This window comes from Camelus bactrianus, chromosome X, assembly GCF_048773025.1.
Source record: "Camelus bactrianus isolate YW-2024 breed Bactrian camel chromosome X, ASM4877302v1, whole genome shotgun sequence".
NCBI lineage: Eukaryota > Metazoa > Chordata > Mammalia > Artiodactyla > Camelidae > Camelus > Camelus bactrianus.
Window position 1 is genome coordinate 84,867,269 of NC_133575.1, and position 20,615 is coordinate 84,887,883.

General features: G+C 46.4%; 1 protein-coding gene across 2 annotated transcripts in view; it reads right to left on the reverse strand.

Moving 5' to 3' along the window:
* Positions 1–1,203: 1,203 nt before the first annotated feature.
* Positions 1,204–20,615, reverse strand: part of CLDN2 (claudin 2) — a 30,839-nt gene continuing 11,427 nt past the window's right edge. Inside the window, exons 1-2 of one of the 2 annotated variants that reach the window (XM_010946123.3) lie at positions 5,556–5,761; positions 1,204–4,007 (exon numbers count right to left, since the gene is read on the reverse strand). In XM_010946123.3, coding sequence (XP_010944425.2) covers positions 3,133–3,825 — 693 coding nt within the window. In that variant the 5' untranslated portion in view covers positions 3,826–4,007; positions 5,556–5,761 and the 3' untranslated portion in view covers positions 1,204–3,132. Of the gene's footprint in view, positions 4,008–5,555; positions 5,762–20,615 lie in introns of those variants that run through there. The other variant, XM_074359909.1, reaches the window with a different exon arrangement.

The following is a 20,615-nucleotide window of genomic DNA, read 5'->3' on the forward strand; positions in this document are numbered from 1 at the left end:
ATTTGAAGGACTCAAGGATACTGTGGATTGGAAACTTTGGCTGCCAGGTGGTGGGCCATCAGAGCCTGTACCAGACTGCCGCCCACTCAGCATAGCAGAGTCAGCGTGGCAAATCCACTGTCCAACCTCCAGGACCCCCCAGTCGAGGGCTCTGGGATTCCTGGCGTCAGACCAGAGATATGACCTCTTATTACACTTCTGTTCAGAGAGCACCCTCTCTCCATCCTTATTCCTGCCTGCCACTATTCCGTCTAAACAGTCTTGGATACCAGAGCCCTAGCCTCTGCAACAAAGAAGGCCCACCCTGAGACTGCGTGGGTCGTGCCTCTTATAACTGGCTCCTGTGTGCTGAGGCCCACTGGGTCCGGAGACTGAGGAGGCTGAATCTCGTAGGGCCCGTTACTGTTGATGTTGCCACCGTTAACATCTTTCTGAATCAGCCTTTGTTAATTCCCAGTGAGGTTGGAACCGGGCCAAATCATTGGCCTCTCAAACTCCCACATGTCCAGAAGTAGAGGAATTGGAACTGAGATGTCATGTCTTATTCAAATGTAAGCTTGGCATTCCCCTGATGGGACAGCTCGCTGGGCCCAAGCTGGCCAGCTGGCCAGCACAGCAGGAGGGGCAGTTCCAAGCAGTGAATTGGACCTACTCTCCCAGATCCCCCTCACAGGAGACCAAGAGAGCCTATGTGTCCCCGATGTTACCTTCGTGGCCACACATTGTTGTTTTCAGACAACGTGGGGACCTCTGGCGGGTTCTTCCTACAGGTGGTGAATGTCGTTAGATTGGCAGAGTGCTATTTTGGGAGTCAGGAGACTGGGGCACTAACACCAGCAGTGTGGCCCTGGCAAAATCTCTTTACTGATGTGGGCCTTAGTTTCCCAATCTGCCAAATGGAGATCATCAGATCTATTTCACCCTCCTCATAATGGTGGTTCAGAGATGGATGGTGTAACCCATAGCCATTTAGCAAATAATTTAAATGAAACAACTGTTGTGAAAAGGGAGGATCCCTGGACACAATGAAATGGTTGTTTCTCTATGGGGCAGGGGGATCCTGTTTTCTTAATGTCTCCAGTAAAGTCTAGAATTTTCTATCCACCCAGTGGGTAAAAAGGTCAATTTCCATTCTACTCTCCTCTTAGCCCAATTCCCTCCATCATACCTGCCCAGTCTGAATTAAATTTAATTAATAAAGCATTTATGCAATCAACAAGTGTTTATTGATCACCTACTGTGTGCCCAGTACTCTTATAGATAGTCTGGGAGTTACAGACAGGTCTAAGATACGGCCCCTACCCTCCAAGAGTTTACAATGTACTCGTGAAATCAGATACATACACTTGGAAAGATAACTATCCATCAAAAATTGTGAACGATAAGCATCAAAGAGTGATTTTGACATTGAGGGTTGGAAGATGGAAGGGTAGGAGAGGGACGGAGTGGTCAGATGAGGCTCAGTGAAGGAGGTGGCGCTGAGCAAATTCTCCAAGCCTGAGGAAGACTTGGCTAAGGGGAGAGGGCCTTCCCGCGTCAGAGAGCAGCTTAAATATAGGCAAGAAGGTAGCAATGTGAAAAGCCTGTTACAGATGATGGATGGGCCCCTCCTGCTGGCACTGAGGTTGGGGGAGGTGTACTGGAGTTTGTCAGAAGCTGGTCATGTTCAAGCCGCTGAGGGAAAATGCCTTTGGTTTGTTTGTGACTCTCACCCCTACGCCTGTCCCAGGGGAAGTGGTGCATTGTCAGACCTTGGAGCTGGAACTGTCTGCCTGGAAATCATTCTCTACTCTTCCATCGCAACAGAAATCCCAGGCAGCAGCTCAGCTCTCACTCAGATGAGGGCCAAGGCACCTTGGGCAGGATGACTCCACACTGGAGCCCTTGGATGCCTGCTGGCCACTCTGCAGTGCAGGGTGAAGGATGGTGGGGAGATAAGGAAGAGGACTGATGGGGGCCCATCTGGAGCTGTGGTCTTTCAGAGGCTCTGTAGCGCTCTGTGGGAAGACCCCAGGGGCCTGATCTCAGCCTTTGGCCTGATTTTCCATTAGGCTTGAAGATTCTCTGGAGGCAGCCTCTCTCGGGCCCAAAAGAACCCCTCCCCACTGGAGTTTCCACACATGTTCACCCGGCTTCTCAGATACTCAAGTTCTTATTCTTTCCGAGGCAGCATTGAGGGGTGATATCTTCCTCAGTCCCCAACAGCACCCACGCTGTCATCCCCCAGCCCACAGCCATCTCTGGAAAAGCAAGTTTCCTGTTCCTAAACAAACCATTACATAGGCCCCTTAGCCTTGTTGTTAAGCAGGACGCCAAGTCAGAGGGAGGCAGGGGCTTCAGCGAAAGTTGGAGCTGTAGCTTCTGAGGGAGTTCCTTGGAAGGATCAGTCTACGGCCTCCTTGAATGCTCCACCATATTTTCTTTACTTTTCTCTGGGCAGTGATTCTGGTGTTTTTTTGGTCCTCGGCTGCTGCCCCTCCCTCCCATCCTACACCTAGTTACTCTCTGTTCCCTCAGTACTGTGGGATGGCTTTATTTCAGTTCATACACAAACCAGTCTAGACACTGTGGAGTCATAAACAAGAATGGGATGGAGGCTCCAGGGCCTGTTACTGGCCAGTCAGTTTCTTTGGAGGGAGGCTTGAGAAGGAGGTCAGAGCCATCCCCATAGAAGCCACCCTCCTACCCACCCACCCCCATCCCCCAGCAATGAGCTAAGAGCCAACCTCAGCAAGAGGGAGGGTCTTTGATCACAGAGAGGGTCGGTCAGTCGGATGTGATTAGTGGATTCTGGATGGATTCCCAGGTAAACCACAGGACAGAAGGACCTAGCCCAGGGTAGAAGGGTGAGTTCAGAGTTGAGGGCTGGGGATTCAGGGTGGGGGATGGGGAACCAAGGTGAAAGAAACAGAAATTCTGGCTTGGCCAGCATCTGGACAGTTCAACCTGCATGCTCTCACACCAGCTCCCGTTTCTGCCTCTGCTTGATCCAGTGGTCAAAGTCAGTGTATCCTCAGCAGAACCTTCTGACATCATCCAGTGGCAATGTCCCTCACCTGTGGCCCCGGGGGGTGGGGGGCGTCCACTGGTTTTCACAGACCCAGCCACCCCCCAGCTCTGGCCCCTGGTTCTTCACACATACCCTGTCAGGCTGTAGGAGTTAAACTCACTCTTGACCTTGGGTGGTTGACCCGGCCTTGGAGAGCTCCTAGTGGCGAGGGGTTGGGACTGGTAGGCATCATAATAGTTGGAGTGATTTCCCCGGGATGAGCAGGAGAAGCAGAGGATGATTCCAGCTACCAGGGAGAACACAGACGAAATGATACCCAAGTAAAGAGCTTCTCCGATCTCAAATTTCATGCTGTCGGGCACCAGTGGGGAGTAGAAGTCCCGCAGGATCCCATGAAGATTCCAGGCGACAGGGATGAAGCCCAGGAGACCACCAAGGATGAAGAAGACTCCACCTACTACTGCCACTCTGTCTTTGGCTCGCGAGCCCTGGCAGAAGACGGTGCATCTCATGCCCACCACAGAGATAACACAGCCCAGCGAGGAGATTGCACTGGACGTCACCATCATGGCCTGGGCAGCCTGGATGTCAGAAGGCAGGCCTAGAAGGGTGCTGTAGATGTCACACTGGGTGATGCCTGTGCTGTGTGTGGCACACTCCATCCAGAGGCCCTTGGAGAAGCCGACGGCGGTCACAATGCTGGCACCAACATAAGAACTTGTTCGCCAGCTGGGGAGTAGCATGGCAACCAGGGTGCCCATCAGCCCCAGAAGGCCCAGGATGTAGCCTACAAGTTGGAGGCCAAGAGAGGCCATGGCGGACCTCTAAGTGGGCGCGTCTTCAGGGCCCGCTCTCTTGTCTTCTGGCTGTTGCTCTTGCTCTTTGGCTCCCGGCCTCTAATGGCTCATTTCAGAGCGTCTCTGCCAGGCCGACTTCTCTCCTCCTTACAAGTGTCTGTGGGTGGCCACAAGCAGGCTCAAGAAGGCATCTAGAAGACCTAAAAAAAATCCATAAACCAGATTAAATATTGACCAGAAGCTTATGAGAAACCAGAAAATGCTGGATGCCTTTTGACCTTTGTTATCTTTAGAAATAACACATGCGAAAGAAAAAAAAAAAAACTTTGAAAGTGAAGCCAAAATGTCATCACCTCCTGCGTAGGCACATGCTTTGGACTGGCAGCTAGACAAAGCCAAGGGCCAGACAGGTGGCTGCTTTCCGAGAAGGTGGTGATGGCAGTGTCGGTTGTGGTGACTGTGTTAACTCCAGGTCAGGCTGTTGGCTGGCACGGTTCTGACTCCAAGGCCTCCTGTTTAACACATTGCCCAGCAACAGAGCCATGGGGCCCCTGGATTGCACACTGGGGCCAAACTCCAGGAGACTGGGTCAGGAGGAAGAGGCCCTAAGATACAGCCTTGGACTCCCACTTATTAGAGGCCTCTTGAGTCTCCAAAGGCATAGAGAGTAATGATCTAGCCCTGGGTCATCTGTGAAATGAAAGTTTACTCCATGGAAGGTTGGGGCAGGCAACAAAGCCTTCTGTCCATACGCTGAGAGTTCCAGTCCTCCCAGCCCTTCCCAAATCCCCCTCCACAGGCTAGCCTAAGGCCTCCAGCACGGATCACACACCCAGACATTTCCTGTCTGCTCTCCTAATAGATGCCCCACCATCCCTAGGCCTCTCAGGTGATGTGGCAGGACTCTGGAGTAAAGGATTTTCCAAGGCCTGGAGGGAGGCCTGAAATTCCCTAGACTATCTGTTAGGGACACTAGGATGGACAGAGGAAAGGCTCCCTGCTCTAGAGTAGAGGGCTCTGTAAGAGGCAGGCATCCGAGTCAATGCTCTAGAATCTCAGAGCTGTTCAGGATTTTGCAGTGTTCAGTGAGCCCCTGCACAACACTCCTACCAAGTTCAAGACACTAAGGGTCAAGGGTACATCCTTCTCTCTATCCACTACAAGACCCTCCAGCCCACTAGTTTTTCAAGCCACCATAATCTGGCTGTTCCATTTTAACCTCCTTCAAAATTTCTTTCTCTCAGGGGGAGAGTATAGCTCAAGTGGTAGAGCACATGCTTAGCATGCACAAGGCCCTGGGTTCAATCCCCAGTACCTCCATTAAAAATAAAACTTAATAATAATAAATAGACCTAATGATCTCCCCACCCCAGAAAATAAAATAAAAAAAATTTTTATAATTTCTTTTTTTAATCATCTCTCAAATGTGAATATTAAACATATCCACCTCCATGACATAATTAATCTCCTACCCATCCACTGGCACTCCCAAATCTGTATTTTCAGCATAGACATTCCTCCTGGGCTTCATGATTTCTGGATTAATCACCTATTTAAATGGTCCACTTGGAAGTCCCATAGGCACCTCTCATTTGACATGTTAAAAGAGAACTCATCACCTCTCCCATTACACCTCTCTCCAAACGGTTGTTCCCTGGGTTCCCTCTGGTCACTGAATGATACCTCTATCTATTTCCTTGCAATGGACCCAAAGCCTAGAAGTGATTCTTAACACCTCTCTCCCTTACCTTCTAGCGTCACTGTCTCACCAATTCTTGATGACACTTCAAATCCATAGCACCCTTCTCTCCATCCCCCTGCTCCTTCCACAGTCCAGTGCTTCGTTATCTTCTCTCCCCTGGAATCTAGCAATGTCCTAACCGGTCTTATTTCCAATCTTGCTTCCTCCAATTCATTCTCCATGCTGTTGTTAAGGTGATCTTTCAACACTGATTTGATCAAGTCTCTACTCTGCGTAAAACATTCCAGTGGCTCCCCAGTGGCTAAAGGATAAAGTCCAAACTTGTTTGTACTCGATGACCCGTCAAGCTTCATCTCTTGCCATTCCCCTCCTCATACTCAGCTCTTGCTGAACTAAATTACTTTCAGTCCTCAATCATGTCATGTTGTCTTTTTGCTTCCAAACCTGAACACAGGCTGTTCCTACTGTGCAGAATGTTCTCATCCTTTAGGGTTCAACTCAGATGTCTTTTACTCTAGCCTGGGTCACGTTCCCCTCCTCTCTCTGTGTTCTTATGGTATCTTGTGTTTACTCACCTCCATCATAGTACTACTACTACTACTACTATTACTACTACTACTACTACTAATAATAATAATAATAGTAACACTCATAGAGTGTACCCTATGTGACCATTATGAGCACTTTATACATATTAACTCAATCATCACAATGTCTTGCGGTAGGTACCAATAATCCCTATTGGATAGATAAGGAAACTGAGATACAGATAATACTTATTTCAATATACTGTAATTTCCTCTTTATATTCTATTCTTCCCCCATTAGTCTGTGAGCTACCTGAGAGCAAGGACTGCATCTTATCCATCTCTGCATCTCCAGTGCCTAGCACAGTGCGTTACCCACCCATTACACACCCAGAGCAGGTATTCAAAAATGTCTTTCAAATGAATAAATATAAATGGTAAAGAGGTTTAAGGGACTATAAGATATAATCTTTTAAATGAGTCAATAACCATTCAGAGTAAGGGACAAGAGCTGCCCAATGTTGGGAATGAAGATTGAAAGAGAATCAGAGGAAGAGGAAGGGAAATGAAGAGGGGTTGGGGAACACAGGAGAAAGAGAGAGAAATAGAGATGGAGTTTCACCATTTTATATGTATATGCATTTGCTGGGTATCTTGTCGCTTCCACCAAATTCTAAGCAATTTGAGGGAAGAAACCATACATCAGATTTGGGTGGTGCCTCTGCAGCATTGGGTGCATGGTTGATAGACGATACTACTCATCAGTGATGGATATGAAAATGTCAATGTGGATGCAAAGCAGCACGCAGCAGGGGCCAAAAAACATTTGATAGGAGGTGCAGAGGGCAATCTATTTGACTCCCAGCTCTGTCACTTATCAGCTGTGACACCGCACAAGTCTTTTCCGTGCATTGGTTTTCTTATTGCTAAAATGGGCACAATTCTACCTATCCTGATCATGACTGTGCACCTCAATGGGGCCTTCAGAGCTGCTTGGAAGTCCTTCAACTTCTCCCTGGTGAGCATCTCCTGGTGATGACATCAAATACTTAGCACTCTCTTTGAGCTCTCCACCCTACTTCCTCCCTCTGCAGCTATTGCCCTAGCCCCATCATGCTCTTTGCAGCCAAGATTCTTAAACAAGCCATTTTAATACTGATGTCTCTACTTCTTCCCCCTCCTACTCGCTACTCAACTCTTTGAAGTTAGGCTTCGGCCATTAGCCCTCCACTGAAAATGTTCTCACCAAGGTCACTCCAATTTCCTGGTCCCCAAATCCAGTCGTCATATCTCTGTCATCTCACCTGGTCCTTCTCCTTCATATATCTGTCTTCTCCCTTGTTTTCTGTAGCACCACTCCCAGTTTTCCCTGCTCCTTAAAATGATTCCTTTAGGTCTCCTTTATAAGTTCTGTCTCTTCTACCCATTCTCTAAATCTGCCTAATCCCTCCACCCCAGGGTTTCATCTAGTCTTCTAGACTGCTCTTCGTGTGCTTTACACTCTCCATGGGTGATCACATCCACTCTGTCTCTATGCCAATGAATATTGAATCCATTCATCTGACATAGATCTCTCTCCTGAACTCAAGATTTGTATATGCAGCTGCATTTGGAATGACCCCATCTGAACAGTTTAATGGTACCTCCAACTCAACATTTTGCAAAGTTGAAATCACCTTTAGTCTTCTCTCTCCACCCCCAAACTATTTCTCATACAGAGTTCCCTATCTCAGTGGGACCGTCATTCATCCAGCAACCAAGCCAGTCACCCTTGGTTGGTTCCTCATCTCTTCTTAATGTGTAATCACTTACAAAGTCCTATCAGATCTATTTTCAAGATACATCCTGAATGCTTCCACTTAATTCCATCTTCACTGCTTGGACTTTAGTTCAAATCCTGTAACTATTACCTCTTGTCCAGTTGAAAATCTCATAGGTACCTCAAATTGGTTTCTCTAATTCCACTTCTGCCCTGCCCCGGCAATCAATCCAGTAGACAAGGATCTTTCTAAAACGTCAATCAAATCATTAGTACCACCCCACCTCTTTGCCATGCTTAAAAAACTTTGAGACCTCTTAATTGCTTTCACAATGAAGTTCAAAGCGTCTTGCCCAGGAAATCAGGAAAGCCCTCCAAAGTCTGACTCCTGCTTTTCTTCTGAGGCTCACCTGTAACCAGTAACCTCCAACTTCATACTTTATGCTCCTCTGTGCATACACACACACACACACACACACACACACACACACACACACACACACACACAATCCAATCATACCTGCACATGTGCTTCTCTGAAGTTGCCTTTCTCTCTGTCTCCAGACCCTTAACCATGTTATTCAACCATCCACCCTTTGCTTGGATAATTGCTAGTCATCCTTCAGGACTCGTCCTCTCCGTGAAACCTTCCCTGGACCATTCTTCCCACCCAAGCTGGGTTAAATACTTTCCCTTTGTGCTTCCTATCCACATATGAGCTTTCAGAGAGGGTTGGTGAGCTACCTTGAGGTTTGTGGGGAGAAGACTTCCCTGCCTCCCAGAGGAACAGCTCCTGCTTTGGCCTTCCTGGGGTGGTGGCAGAAGAGCACAGCTTGGGTTTCCCATGGGAGTCAACAGTGTCCCCAAGAGGAGAGCCTCTCCCCAGAGCCAGTCCTAACTCAGCAGAAGTTAAGTAGGAAAGTGGCTTGGGGCTGAGGGAAGGCAGAATTTTAAAAATATTGTCACTGAGGCTTGGAATCTAAAGAGTCTGGGGGAAGAACAAGTCATTGAAGCTTATTCAAATGGGAAAAAATGGCCCAGTGGGGTCGGCTTTCTGCCAGGGTCTGGAAGTCAGAGGTGGACAAAACTAGCAAGTGGTTGGATGGTGAGCCAGTCTGGGTTCTACTTTTCTTTGTGTGATGAGCAGTGGAGGGTTTAGAGAATGAGTCTTGGCCTGAGAATCAAGACTAACTTCATATCTCGCCTCTGCCTGGAACCTGTTGAGGAAGTCCCCTAACTTCTCAGGCCCCTAATTTTGATGAGAAAAAAAAATCTCCAAAGTTTTAAGTCTCAAATAAAGGAATGGGGACAGGAAGCCACTTTGACAAATCTAGAAGACTGAACAGCTGTTCTTAGAAGCAGGCAGCTTTCAAAATAACTCCTCTCTTCAAGGGGTTCTCCTAGAAGTCAAGCCTTGGTGGCTTGGGAAGAACACAGAACTCTAGGCTTGCCAGCTGAATTTGTCTTCTGGGCATGAGGCCAACACAAGCCATGGCCCAAGGGCTGGGCAAGAAGGCTTCGCTTAGGATTCTTACTTAATTTTCCTTAGGGGAGGGATTGGAACTGCAGGAGAGGATTAGGAGGGTCAAGACTGACAGCAGCTCCTGAATTAACCCCTTCTTGCCTGGGTACTTGCCCTGCTATTCCCCACTTTTTGCTCCAACAGTCTGGTGCATGGTACCCTTCGTTGGAGGGCACTCTCATAAGACTCTGTGGGATAAGACAGGTGGGGTTCTCATGCTCTAGGAAGGATCTGATGTGGTGTTCTGGGGGCGATGGAGGCCACTACAGCTCTCTTCTGTCAACTAACCTCATTTCAGTCTCACGGCCTCTCAAGGAAATCTGAGACACTTGCTGTCCTCTCCGCACCTCACCTCCCCACAACCGAGGGCTCTAGTATGTGGCAAAGCCATTCCTTTGAAGCCCTACTTTCTGGAAAGCTTGTTCTTGGAGCAGTTCACCTTTCCTTCTGCATCAGTTGGTTGATGACAGCTCAGGGAACAACTGGATTGAGAGGTTTTCTAATTGGTTTAAAAAGAAGTTTATTTTGGTCCTGATCATCACAGTAAAGCACTCTCATGTTAGCATGCTAGAAAACACAGAAAGGCAGAATTTAGGAAACAGACATCACCTACAATCTCCCAGGCTCTGAGTACTGTTAATGTTTTGGTTCCGACTCCATTTTCAAAGAGGCCTCTTGAAGAGAATAATGTCTCAGTCCAAAGAAGGAATTTCTTTTTTTTTAATTGAGATATAATTGACATATAACACTGTATTGGCTTTAGGTGTCCATGATTTGATATATGCATATACTGCAAACTGATCGCCACCATGAGTTTAATAACTCTCACTACACACAGTCACAAATTTGTTCTTTTTTTTCCTCTGATGAGAACTTCTATCATCTACTCTCTTAGCAACTTTCAAATATACAATACAGGATTGTTAACTGTAGTCACCACGCTGTGCATGACATCCCCAGGATTTATTTATCTTATAACTGGAAGTTTGTACCATTTGACCCCCTTCACCCATTTCATCCACACATCCCCACCCCCACTTCTGGCAAGCATCAATCTGTTCTCTGTATCTATTAGCTCCATTTTGGGGTTTTTTTGTTTGTTTTTTTATCTTAGATTCCACTTATAAGCGAGATCACACGGGATTTGTCTTTCTCTGGCTTATTTCACTTAGCACAATGCTCTCGAGGTCCATCCGTGTTGTTGTAAATGGCAGGATTTTCTTCAAAGAAAGAATTTCTAATGACAAACTTGCAGACAGAAGGGAGAGAGTTATCTGAGGGCTTAAGGGGGAGACTTTACGACTTTACTCAGAAATTATCTTCTGCCCACTCCCTGAGCTTTAGTGCCAAGGAAGGCACTAGAACTATGAGGGAGCACCCTTCCAATCTTCCTCAGCCCCCTGCAGTGAAGCAGAGGGGTAAATTGTAGCTCCTTTCCTTCCATCCCTTTATCTCAGTCCTTTTGCCCTCAAAAGCACCATTCAGAAATTATTATCTAATTTGGAGAGTGCGTCCCCTGGCCCCGCAGTTTCAAAGACTGGAAGCTTTGTGGTAGCCTTGAGGGAACAAATACTCCCAACCCAAGTGCCTCCTGAATTCCCCCTCCTGCCCCCTTCCCTCGGGCCCTGAGGTGGCCCAGCCAGGCTTCGCAGCCCTGGGCCAAATTGATGCTAACCAGGAACCAGAGCCCACCTAGGCAGGAAATAAATAAGAATTGAGGCACTTACGAGGAGATTCTTTTGCAGAGCCTTGGAGGAGATGTGTGGCCCTGGAGAGGAAGGAAGGGCTCCCGAGGGAGGGGAGGAGGTTGCAAGGGGCCCCAGGCTGAGGTGATAGAGGATTTCTAATTGTTCGCTGCAGCTTTGCAAAATCCATCTGCAAATCTCAGCCTTGGGTCAGAGACTTATTACAGATCAGAATTAAACCCCTGGAAGCTATGGAAGATTGAGGTACTTAAAAAAAAAAAAACCTTCGGTGAGTGTTGTGTTTTTCCTGTCAAAAACTCCAGCTGGGCTTTTGTGTGGTGACCTCTGCGAGCCCAGGAGAGGTCTTGGAAGGAGAGGGCTTTGGCCCAAGGAGGAATTCGGAACATTTCAGCTTTGGGGTGGGGGTGGGAGGGGGCTCTGTTAACCCCCATTAAGTGTTCCTGGCCAGCGGCCCTGAGGCCCAGCAAGAAGTAAGCTTCATAAAAACGGCCCCGGTGAATAGTTCCTAAGCAGCCCTGCACTGCCTACACCCCTGCAGGCTCTTCCATCCAGCTTTTTCTCTAGCGAGCTCCCAGCCCTACCTCGCCCTTCAGATTGACTCCAAGACACAAGGAAGACATGTGTACTGTAGGTTCAGACCCTGGTGGCTTCAAAAAGCAGCTCCTGGTCCTTACAAGGTGGGCCTGAGGCAGCCATGATAATTGGTGGGCCTCTCCTTCATAACCACAACATCTAGAGCACGCTCTGCGTCACCTGAGTCTCTCAAAAGTTCTGTGGAGTGGAGTATGGCGATTGGCTTTCCTCCCTAAATGAAAAAAAAAAAAAGCTTCCCTATTTTTTTTTCTGATTAGAGACATACTAGAGGCTATTGCAAAGAATTCAGAAAACAAAGTATAAAGAAGAAAATATAGGTCCTCCTAATACCACAAACAAGAGATATAGCTTAATGATGATTAACATTTTGATGTACGGTAGAAGACATGAATAGAAATATTTTTTATGAAACTGAATCACATTATTCCCTACAATTCTGTAACCTTCTATCACCTCTAAATAATTTAATGATATAACATTGACATGGTCCACTGACATGGCCCTATTTTCAGGTCAATGACAAAACAGATCTGCCTCATCCTCTTATGGGTGTGCTGTATTCTATCATATAGAAATATAATTTATTTAACCATTAACTATTAGACATTTTTGTTATTTCCATTTTCTCACTATTATAACCTAGCATCTTTGCACATAAAGCTGACAAATTCCAAGGACTAGAATTGCTAGGTCAGAGAGCATGGATGCTTTAAAGGCTAATACAACATATTACAGAAGTCGGGCAGCTATTATTATTTCCAGAGGAGAAAGCCTGGGCCCAGTGAGATGAGATGAATGACTCCCCCAGCATCCCAAGTTGAGCAGTAATAGTTAGATCTGGAATCTGCATCTCTAGATGTCTGGTTCAGTAAACTTGCCAGCGTACCACACTGACTTTCTTCCAAGGATTGCTATATAAAAATGATAAGGCTAGTGGCCACTATTCTTTGGACACTTTCTAGGTGTCAGGCACTGTGCTGAGGGTTTCATATGCACCATCTGACTGAGTTACAGCAGAGCAGAAACAAGCCTGGGTTTTAAGAGCCAGCTCTGGAGGGTGGCTCTCAATCATTAGGCTCTACTCCATTTTGGAAACAATATCAAAGCAAACAACCAGATTTGTTGCCTCATGTGAATTCAGTGAAGCAAATCAGAAATCATCCTCCTTCCCAAGGTGGCCCATAATTGCCTTGCAGGTACAAATCCTGATCCCCTAGCAGTGATCCTGAGCAGGGGTCTTTCCAGGGAGCAACCCCTTGGCAGGCTGGGACAGGCTAAAAGGGCTGCCATGCCTGAGCTCAGGCCTGGGGAGTCTGTGGGCAAGAAAGTAAGCAAGACTGAAGGGGCAGGAGGGCTAGCAGCCTAATCCTCTAACCAGCTGTGTGACCTGGGGCAAACCTTCACATCTTTCTCCAGGCTTCACCCAGTTGACTTCCCAAGCCTGGGCTAAAGTCTATGAAAGCATTTTGACAAGTAGAAATGCTAGTTGAATGCAAGATAGAATTTGGGGTAGAGGGGCACCTTATCAGCTCACAGTGAGTCTGTGCTATTGAGGATAGGAAAAGGCAGAATCTCAGCGGCAGGTGCCAGGGCGGATGAGGGCAGGATGTGGTTACCAGATTGGCAGTCACTCAAGGAGTAGGCTCCAACACTGCATTTCCTATGGGTCGGTACTATCAGATCCTGGTGGAATCATGCCAAAGACTGTGACTCCTTGGTGTGAAGCCTAGGAGGCTCTTTAGTAATCTGCTAAGACTCCTGCTGAGAGCCTAGGTAGGTGGAGGAATTGAGGAGTCTGAAAGAAGATAGGAAAAAATAGCTGTCCGCAAAAAGCAGAATCTGGTTAAGGAAGGGAGTCAGCAGTGAGAGTATAAAGGGAGGAAAATGAGATCTGGGAAGAGACGGCTTCTGGAGGCGAGCAGGAGAAGAGGTAGGAGAGGGGTATTTGAGGAGGAAAATCTCAGAGAGATCTGTATAAAGCAGAGTCTTGAGGAAGAGGGAGGAGATGATGCTATGAAAGGAGGAGTCTAGAAGGAGAAATAAGAGAGATTCTTGGGGCAAAGGGGCAGGAAAGAAAGGACTATGGGAGAAGGAATTAAGGGCAGAGAGGAGTCTATCCCCACTATTCCACCAAGCCAAGAAGTTCTCATCAAGTTTACGAATGACCCCTGTGTCATCAAATCCAATGGCCACCTTCCAGTCCTTAATTTTTTTGACTTCTACACAGCATTCAATACCCCTATTAACTTTGCCCTTCTTGAATTGCCTTCTTCTCTTGGCCCCTGTGATACAACACTCCCCTGATATTCCTTCTATCTCTCTGGCTACTTCTTCATTGACTCCTCCTCCTCCGTATAGGTGTCTTTCAGGAGCCTGACCTAGTCACTCTGCCTTTCCACCCTTGAAAGTCTCACTTGTCTCCCCTGGTTTCAATTACCCTGTACAGTCTGATGACTTCCAAACAGTCATTTTCAGCCCAGACGTCTCTGAAATTCAGACCCCTATATGCTAACATTCCCATTTGGGTATCTCAAACTCAACATGTCCAAAATTGTATCGTTGATTCCCTTTGAACTAAAACCAGTTCTCCTTCAATCTTCTCCTTTTGAGAAAACCAGTTGTTCAGCCGGAAACCTCAGAGTTAGACTTCATTTCACCCTTTTCTCTTTCTCTGACCCGCCATACTGCATGGCATTTGATCTGTAAACCCTTAAGTCCTACCTCCACTATATAGCTCATTCATCTATCTATTGGTTTTCAATGTAAAGATGATACATCCATTACCATCCATTACCATCATCTCTCTCTCTCCAAATTTGTGGTCTCAGGATCCTTTTACACTTTCAAAAATTATTTAGGAAACAAGCCAATGTCCTTCAACTAGTGAATGGATCAACAAACTCCGGCACATCTGTACAATGGAATACTACTCAGCAATAAAAAGGAATGTACTATTGATACAGGCAACCATATGGATGAAGCTCAAATGTATTCTGCTGAGTGAAAGAACCCAGATACAAAAGGCTTCTTACTATGTAATTCCATTTATATGACATTCTTGAAAAAGCTATAGGGATGAAGAACAGATTAGTGGTTGCCTAGAGTTAGAGGTGGGGGAAGGGCTTGACTACAAGGATGTGGCATGTGGAATTATTTCGGGTGTTGGCACTGTAAAAACTATCATATAAGTCTACAATTCATGGGACTGCATACCTGAAAGAGTGAATTTTATATGCCCTTTCACATTTTGTCACACATAATATAAAATGACATGTGTGCATATTTAAAAATAAACAAATGAAAAGAATTAGTTAAAAGATTGTTAAAGACTCCAAAAGAGCTTTCATTTTTATAGGTTGTCACTATCGAGATTTAACATACTAGACATTAAAACTGATCAGCTTTAAAACTATTTTAAAACTTAAAATCACAATGATAAACCCATTGCATGGTCAAAATATCATATATTTATGAAAAATTACTATTTTCCAGAACAAAAAAAATTAGCAAGCTAACTGGTAAATCTCTTTAATATCTGGCTGAATAAAAAAGCAGCTGGATTCTTCTTGTATCTGCTTTTGCAGTCAATCTGCTATAATATGCTGTTCTGGTTAAAGTAAAGAAGAAAATCTATTCTCACAAAGATATGTAGTTAGAGAAGGGGGTTATTTAATAGCTTTTTGACAGAATTCTAAGAATGACCCTCCAAATTACTCTAACTTGGTATAAGTTTTCTTCACTTTAAGAGTGGGTACTTAAGATGTTGATCACTGCCATGATTATGTTAGTTATTTGGCAAAGAGAGATTCTCCAGGTGGGACTAATCTAATTATGTGAGTCCTTTCAAAGCAGAGTGCTTTGTCTGGCTAGTGGCAGAATAGGAAGTCAGAGAGATTGGAAGCTTAAGAGGGATTTGATTTGCCCTTGATGGTTTGAACATGGAAGTGTCCCATGAGGAGAAATGGGCAGCCTCTAGGAGCAGAGAGCAGCCTTTGGATGACAGCCAGAGAGGCAACGGGACTTCAGGACCTCAGACCTACAGCCCGAAGGAACTAGTTTTCCCTAATGTTCTGACTGAGCTTGAAAGAAGGTTTTTCATCCCAGAACCTCCAGATAGCATCAACTTGACTTCAGCCTTGTGAGATCCTAAGCAGAGAACTCAGGTGAACCCCGCTGGACTTCTGAGCTACAGAACTGTGAAATAAGATACGGGTGTTACGTTAAGTTGTTACGTCTGTGGTAATTTTTTATGGCAGAAAACAAATACACTGTGGGTATTCTTCTTTGATACTGCATCGAAACTTCACAAGAGGTCATTTCTTAATGTTTATTTGCAGTGTTGAATCTGAAACCATATCAATGAACCTTTTGTACTCTGTTACATTAAAATCCATTGGCCTAACGCCCTTTGAATGGATCTATTATCCACGCATGATTTTGTAACATCATGTGTTAGTCATTTGGAAAATATTGGCCCGCCCAGTTATACAGATCTTCCAATTGTTGACTCATTTCATGATTATAAAATATGAAAGCCCACATTCATTAATATCACTACTAATCTTATCAGACATGTCTTTAGGGTATGGAGAAACTCTTGAGCTTACAGTGGCAGTTACAAGTTATCCAAAATTCTGTTTCTCACTTGAAAACTTAAAGTTTATCAGTGACAACAAATACTATCAGTTGTTTTCCTTGAGATGACAGGACAGTTTATTCATTTTCAACAAAATGCTGGGCAAATACCCAAGTCTGAATATCCATAGTTTTTCTGTCAGTTGTTCTTCCAAGTTAAAAAAAAAAAAAAGTGTTCCATGAAAAACTGGCTAGTTTAGCTTGCAATTCAATCACACAAGTGCTTTTCCTCATGACAACCATCATAATTCAGCATGTAGTGGGATGGCTTTCTATATCCTTCCTATTTTGTCACACAGACTATTTAAAACATGTACTCAAAGGGTTAAGATTTAATAAGAATGAATAATCTTTACTGTTTCATTAAGACATTTTTAAGCGAAACTGACATTTCTTCTGCTGAGAATACACTGATGATGAAGAATAACAGGAACATAGTTTGGTGTCACTGCCTTGACCCCTGCTAAGGTGGTAGCACTTTTACCCAAGGTTGGTTTTGCTCCATCTGTGCAAAGGTCAGCCCAGTGGAAACAGCAAATCATGTCTCAGTATTATCATAAAAGCAGCTTTGATTAAACCCCCCTAACTGAGTCTTAGGGGCCCCCAAGGGTCTTTGGATCACACTTTTAGGGCTGCTGCTCTGGACCGAGGCTGGAAGGAGAGGGAAAGATGGCAAGTGGAGATGAAACTTGAAACACGCTGAGAAACGTTCTGTCAATAGAGGAGGCAGCTGGGAAGATAGAGAAGAAGAGAATTTCTCTACTGGAGATAATTTCTAGATTCCTTCCCCAACAAGGACCTCTGCTGTGCACTTTCTCACTCCTGACCTGCTTTGCTCCTGAGCTGTCCCAGCCAAGTCAACAGCTACCCTCTAAGGCTCCCCTATCCTGGGATCTTGGCTACTCCACCTTGCAAGGCCAAAATACTAATGGAGAAACTGATCCTGGCCCATGCGCCTGTCATAATTATTTGTCACCCTAGCCTAGAGCCCCAAGGCTCTGCTAGACTGAATCCTTTCGTCCTTTTCAGACCAACGACCCTGTGTCAAATGGCATTCCATTCCCATGGCATGAGTGGCCACTGGGTGCCCAGTCCTGTGCCAGGTGCTGATGGGAGGGAGGAGAGATGACAAAGCCACAGTCCCTCCCCCCATCGCCTCAATAGAGCGCCTTGCTTCACATCTGGAAAGACAGCTCAGATGATAAGGCTATGGAAGCAGGCAGATATCAGCATGTCTTGGAGGCTTCCTGGAGTAAGTGTGGGTTTAAGGAAGACCTAGAAAAGAGAGGTAGAAACTAAGCCACGGGGGAGAGAGAAGGCATTCTAGACCTAGGCAGGGAGGTAGTGACAATCATGTGCAGGGCCAGTGTAGTAACCAGACTGCTGCAAGTGAGAGGATGGAGAGCTGGGCAGAGTCAGAAGTGAGGCTGAAAACAGAGGGAAAACTGTGAATGTCCGACTTGTTCCGTCAGTCATGGGTTGCCGAGGCAGGCATGTGAGCAGAATGGAGGTTGTGTTTTAACTGAATCTGAATCTGGCCAAGTGTGCAGAAAACACCTGAAAGTGTGTGGGACAAAGAGAATGAATGCCAATTTACCTACAGTATTTCATTCTATCCTCACTCCAGCCCTGTGAGATGGGTACTACTGTTTTCATGTCCAGGAAACTGAGGCCTGGAGAGATGGGTTAACTTACCTAAGGTCACCTGGATGATAAACTACAGAGGAGGGATTCCAACCCAGGCCTGCTTCCAAAGCCTATGCTTTGAGTAACCACTGTGATGGAGTGGTTAATTATCATAATTATCATAATGTAACAGCCAACATATGTTGAGTCCTAAATACACATCAGGCTGCACAGTCTATACACGCTTTCATTCATTCTTCATGACAACCCTGTGAGGTAGGCACCGTTATTACCTCATTCACAGATGGGGAAACTGAGAGATGAGGGGTCAAGTCATTTGGCCCAGGCCACACAGCTAAGTGCTCAAGCTAGGACACACACCCAAGTCCACCCAACTCTAAAGCCCAGACTTTTCCACTTTAAGGTCTACTGCGGAAATACAGATATAAGATGATAAGGACCTGCGCTGGAGTGGTAGCCCACCCGCTCTATAGCACTGGCTAGTAAGGGCTGAGTCAGGAGCTGGCATGCACGAAGCACTGACAGCATTTCCAGCCGCCCTCATTTGGGGGTCCGGAGGGGTTGCCATTGGCAGATCAGGCCCAGGCCCAGAGCCCTGGTGATGGCTCTGGTGGAGACTCGCTCAGGTTGCAGCACCATCACCTACTTCCACTGGCCCCTTCTGCCATCTGCCTCACTCCATAGCAGTGCACAGGCCTCAAAGCCTGACACCGGGGGCAGCTGTCAAATGGACCACACCTTCCACACAGCCACGTTCTAAAATCTCAGAGAGCGCTGAAGCAAAACAGACTTGAATTCCAATCTCAGATCCATTATCACTAGCTATTTGGTAAGTCACTTAGTCTCTCTGTGTCTCAGGTTCCTGATTTTTTTTTAATTGAAGTATAGCTGATTTACAGTGTTATGTTAGATTCAGGTGCACAGCAAAGTGATTCAGTTATACATGTACATACATACGTTCTTTTTCAGATTCTTTTCCATTATCCTGCTTGTCTTGAAATGTGAGGAATGAGAGTACCTGCCTCATAGGATTTCCGGAAGGAGTAAATGAAACAATAAAGCAATAAAATGCTTCACACAGCACCTGGCATATCATAAGCACTCAATAAATGTTGCCTGTTTTGTTGCAGTGGTGGTTATTAGTTTGTCAGGATCGGCTTCCTAAGAGAGTACCTGCTGCTAGTTCCCAGTGTGTGTCGTTTACTTACGCAGGATCAGCAGGACGCCAAGACTATAAACAGATAAGAGAAGAGAATGCACTATTGAGAATTCTGGCATCACTGCTCCTTCCCCAGGCCTCTGGCCAGGATGGGAAAGAAGGCTGGCTGGCGGAAGAGGGGCTGGGGAGGCTGGCCGGAGGAGCCAGGGATGGGGCTGGATGGAGCAAATGGAGGAGGGAAGGAGCCCAGCTGGGAGTGACCCGCCCAGGCACCCTCCCTCCCACCCTTCCTGCTCCCCCAGAGTTCTGTTTTTCTAGGCCCCTGCCATCCAAATGAGGAGCAAATGGGGAGCTGCGAGGGCCTCTGCCCAGAGAGCCCGGCACCACATGAGCCACCACCCAGGCTCAAATGGCGGCCAAGAGGCAGAAAGTGCAGGCGGAGAGCTGACCCGACAACAAACTGTTCTCTGGAGGGGACCCCCTGTCCCAGGCATCCAAGGGGCTAGGTCCAAGACTTGGCACATTTGGGACATTTGGACTTGAGGGCAGAGGTCCCCGGCACCATTTGCTATTTTTGCTTTGGGGACAGGCTTGGGTGGGAAGAGAATCTCCCCCGTCCCTTCTCTCTCACAGCACACCCTGCCTTGCCTCCGGCCTCCACTTGGCCCCCATTCTGATTTTGAGGCTTCCTGCTCCAACCCCAGGGACCCTGACTCCAGAGGCAAAGGCGAGAGGGAGAGAGGAAGATGTCTCTTGCTGAGGTGAGAGCAGAGCCTGTTCAGGGACTTTCAGCCTGGCATTCCAGGTCCTCCTCCTGTTTCCTGCTGGCCTAGACCCTCCATATCCCCTGTACGGAGTAGGGGGCTTCTCTGCACCAGCCCCCAGTGGTGGTTCAGAGCCCAGAGACTCCCCAAGTTCAAATCCGTGCCTTGTCACTTTCAACTCTGTGACCTCAGGCAAGTTCTTTAATCTCACCTATAAATGAGGCTTGAAATCGTGTCTTCCTCATGGGGTTGTTTGTGAGACTTAATCCATGCAAAATGCTTAAAACAGTGCCCAGTACATAAATGTTTAACAAATGTTCTATCCCCTTACTCTCTACTTTTGTGCCAAGATTACATTTCCCCTTCTCTCTGCCTACTTAAGCCCAGCCCCGCTAGACTGCCCCCTCTTCCACGAGGTCTCCCAGGGATTACCTGTTCTCCTGACCTCTGTTAAGCTCCCTGGTGAGGTTAGGCCCATTTGGAGAGCAAGAACTCTAACATGAACGGCACTAAGTAAATGAATCACAGAATAACATCTAGTCCCTGTGGTGTGGTCAAATTTTGTGACCAGGACCCACAATAAGACATGTATTTTACAACATGACCCAGGACATGCATCTGTGTATCTTTAAATTTAGATCTAGATATATCATTAAAACAAAAGTTTCACAGAACAATAATACACCCTTACCCCCATGCAATTCATTCCTCTATTTGCTATTCATTCATTTTGTTCAATGCTGGCTGCAACCCACTAAATTGATTTTAAGCCCTGCCACTGGTTGTGACCCAC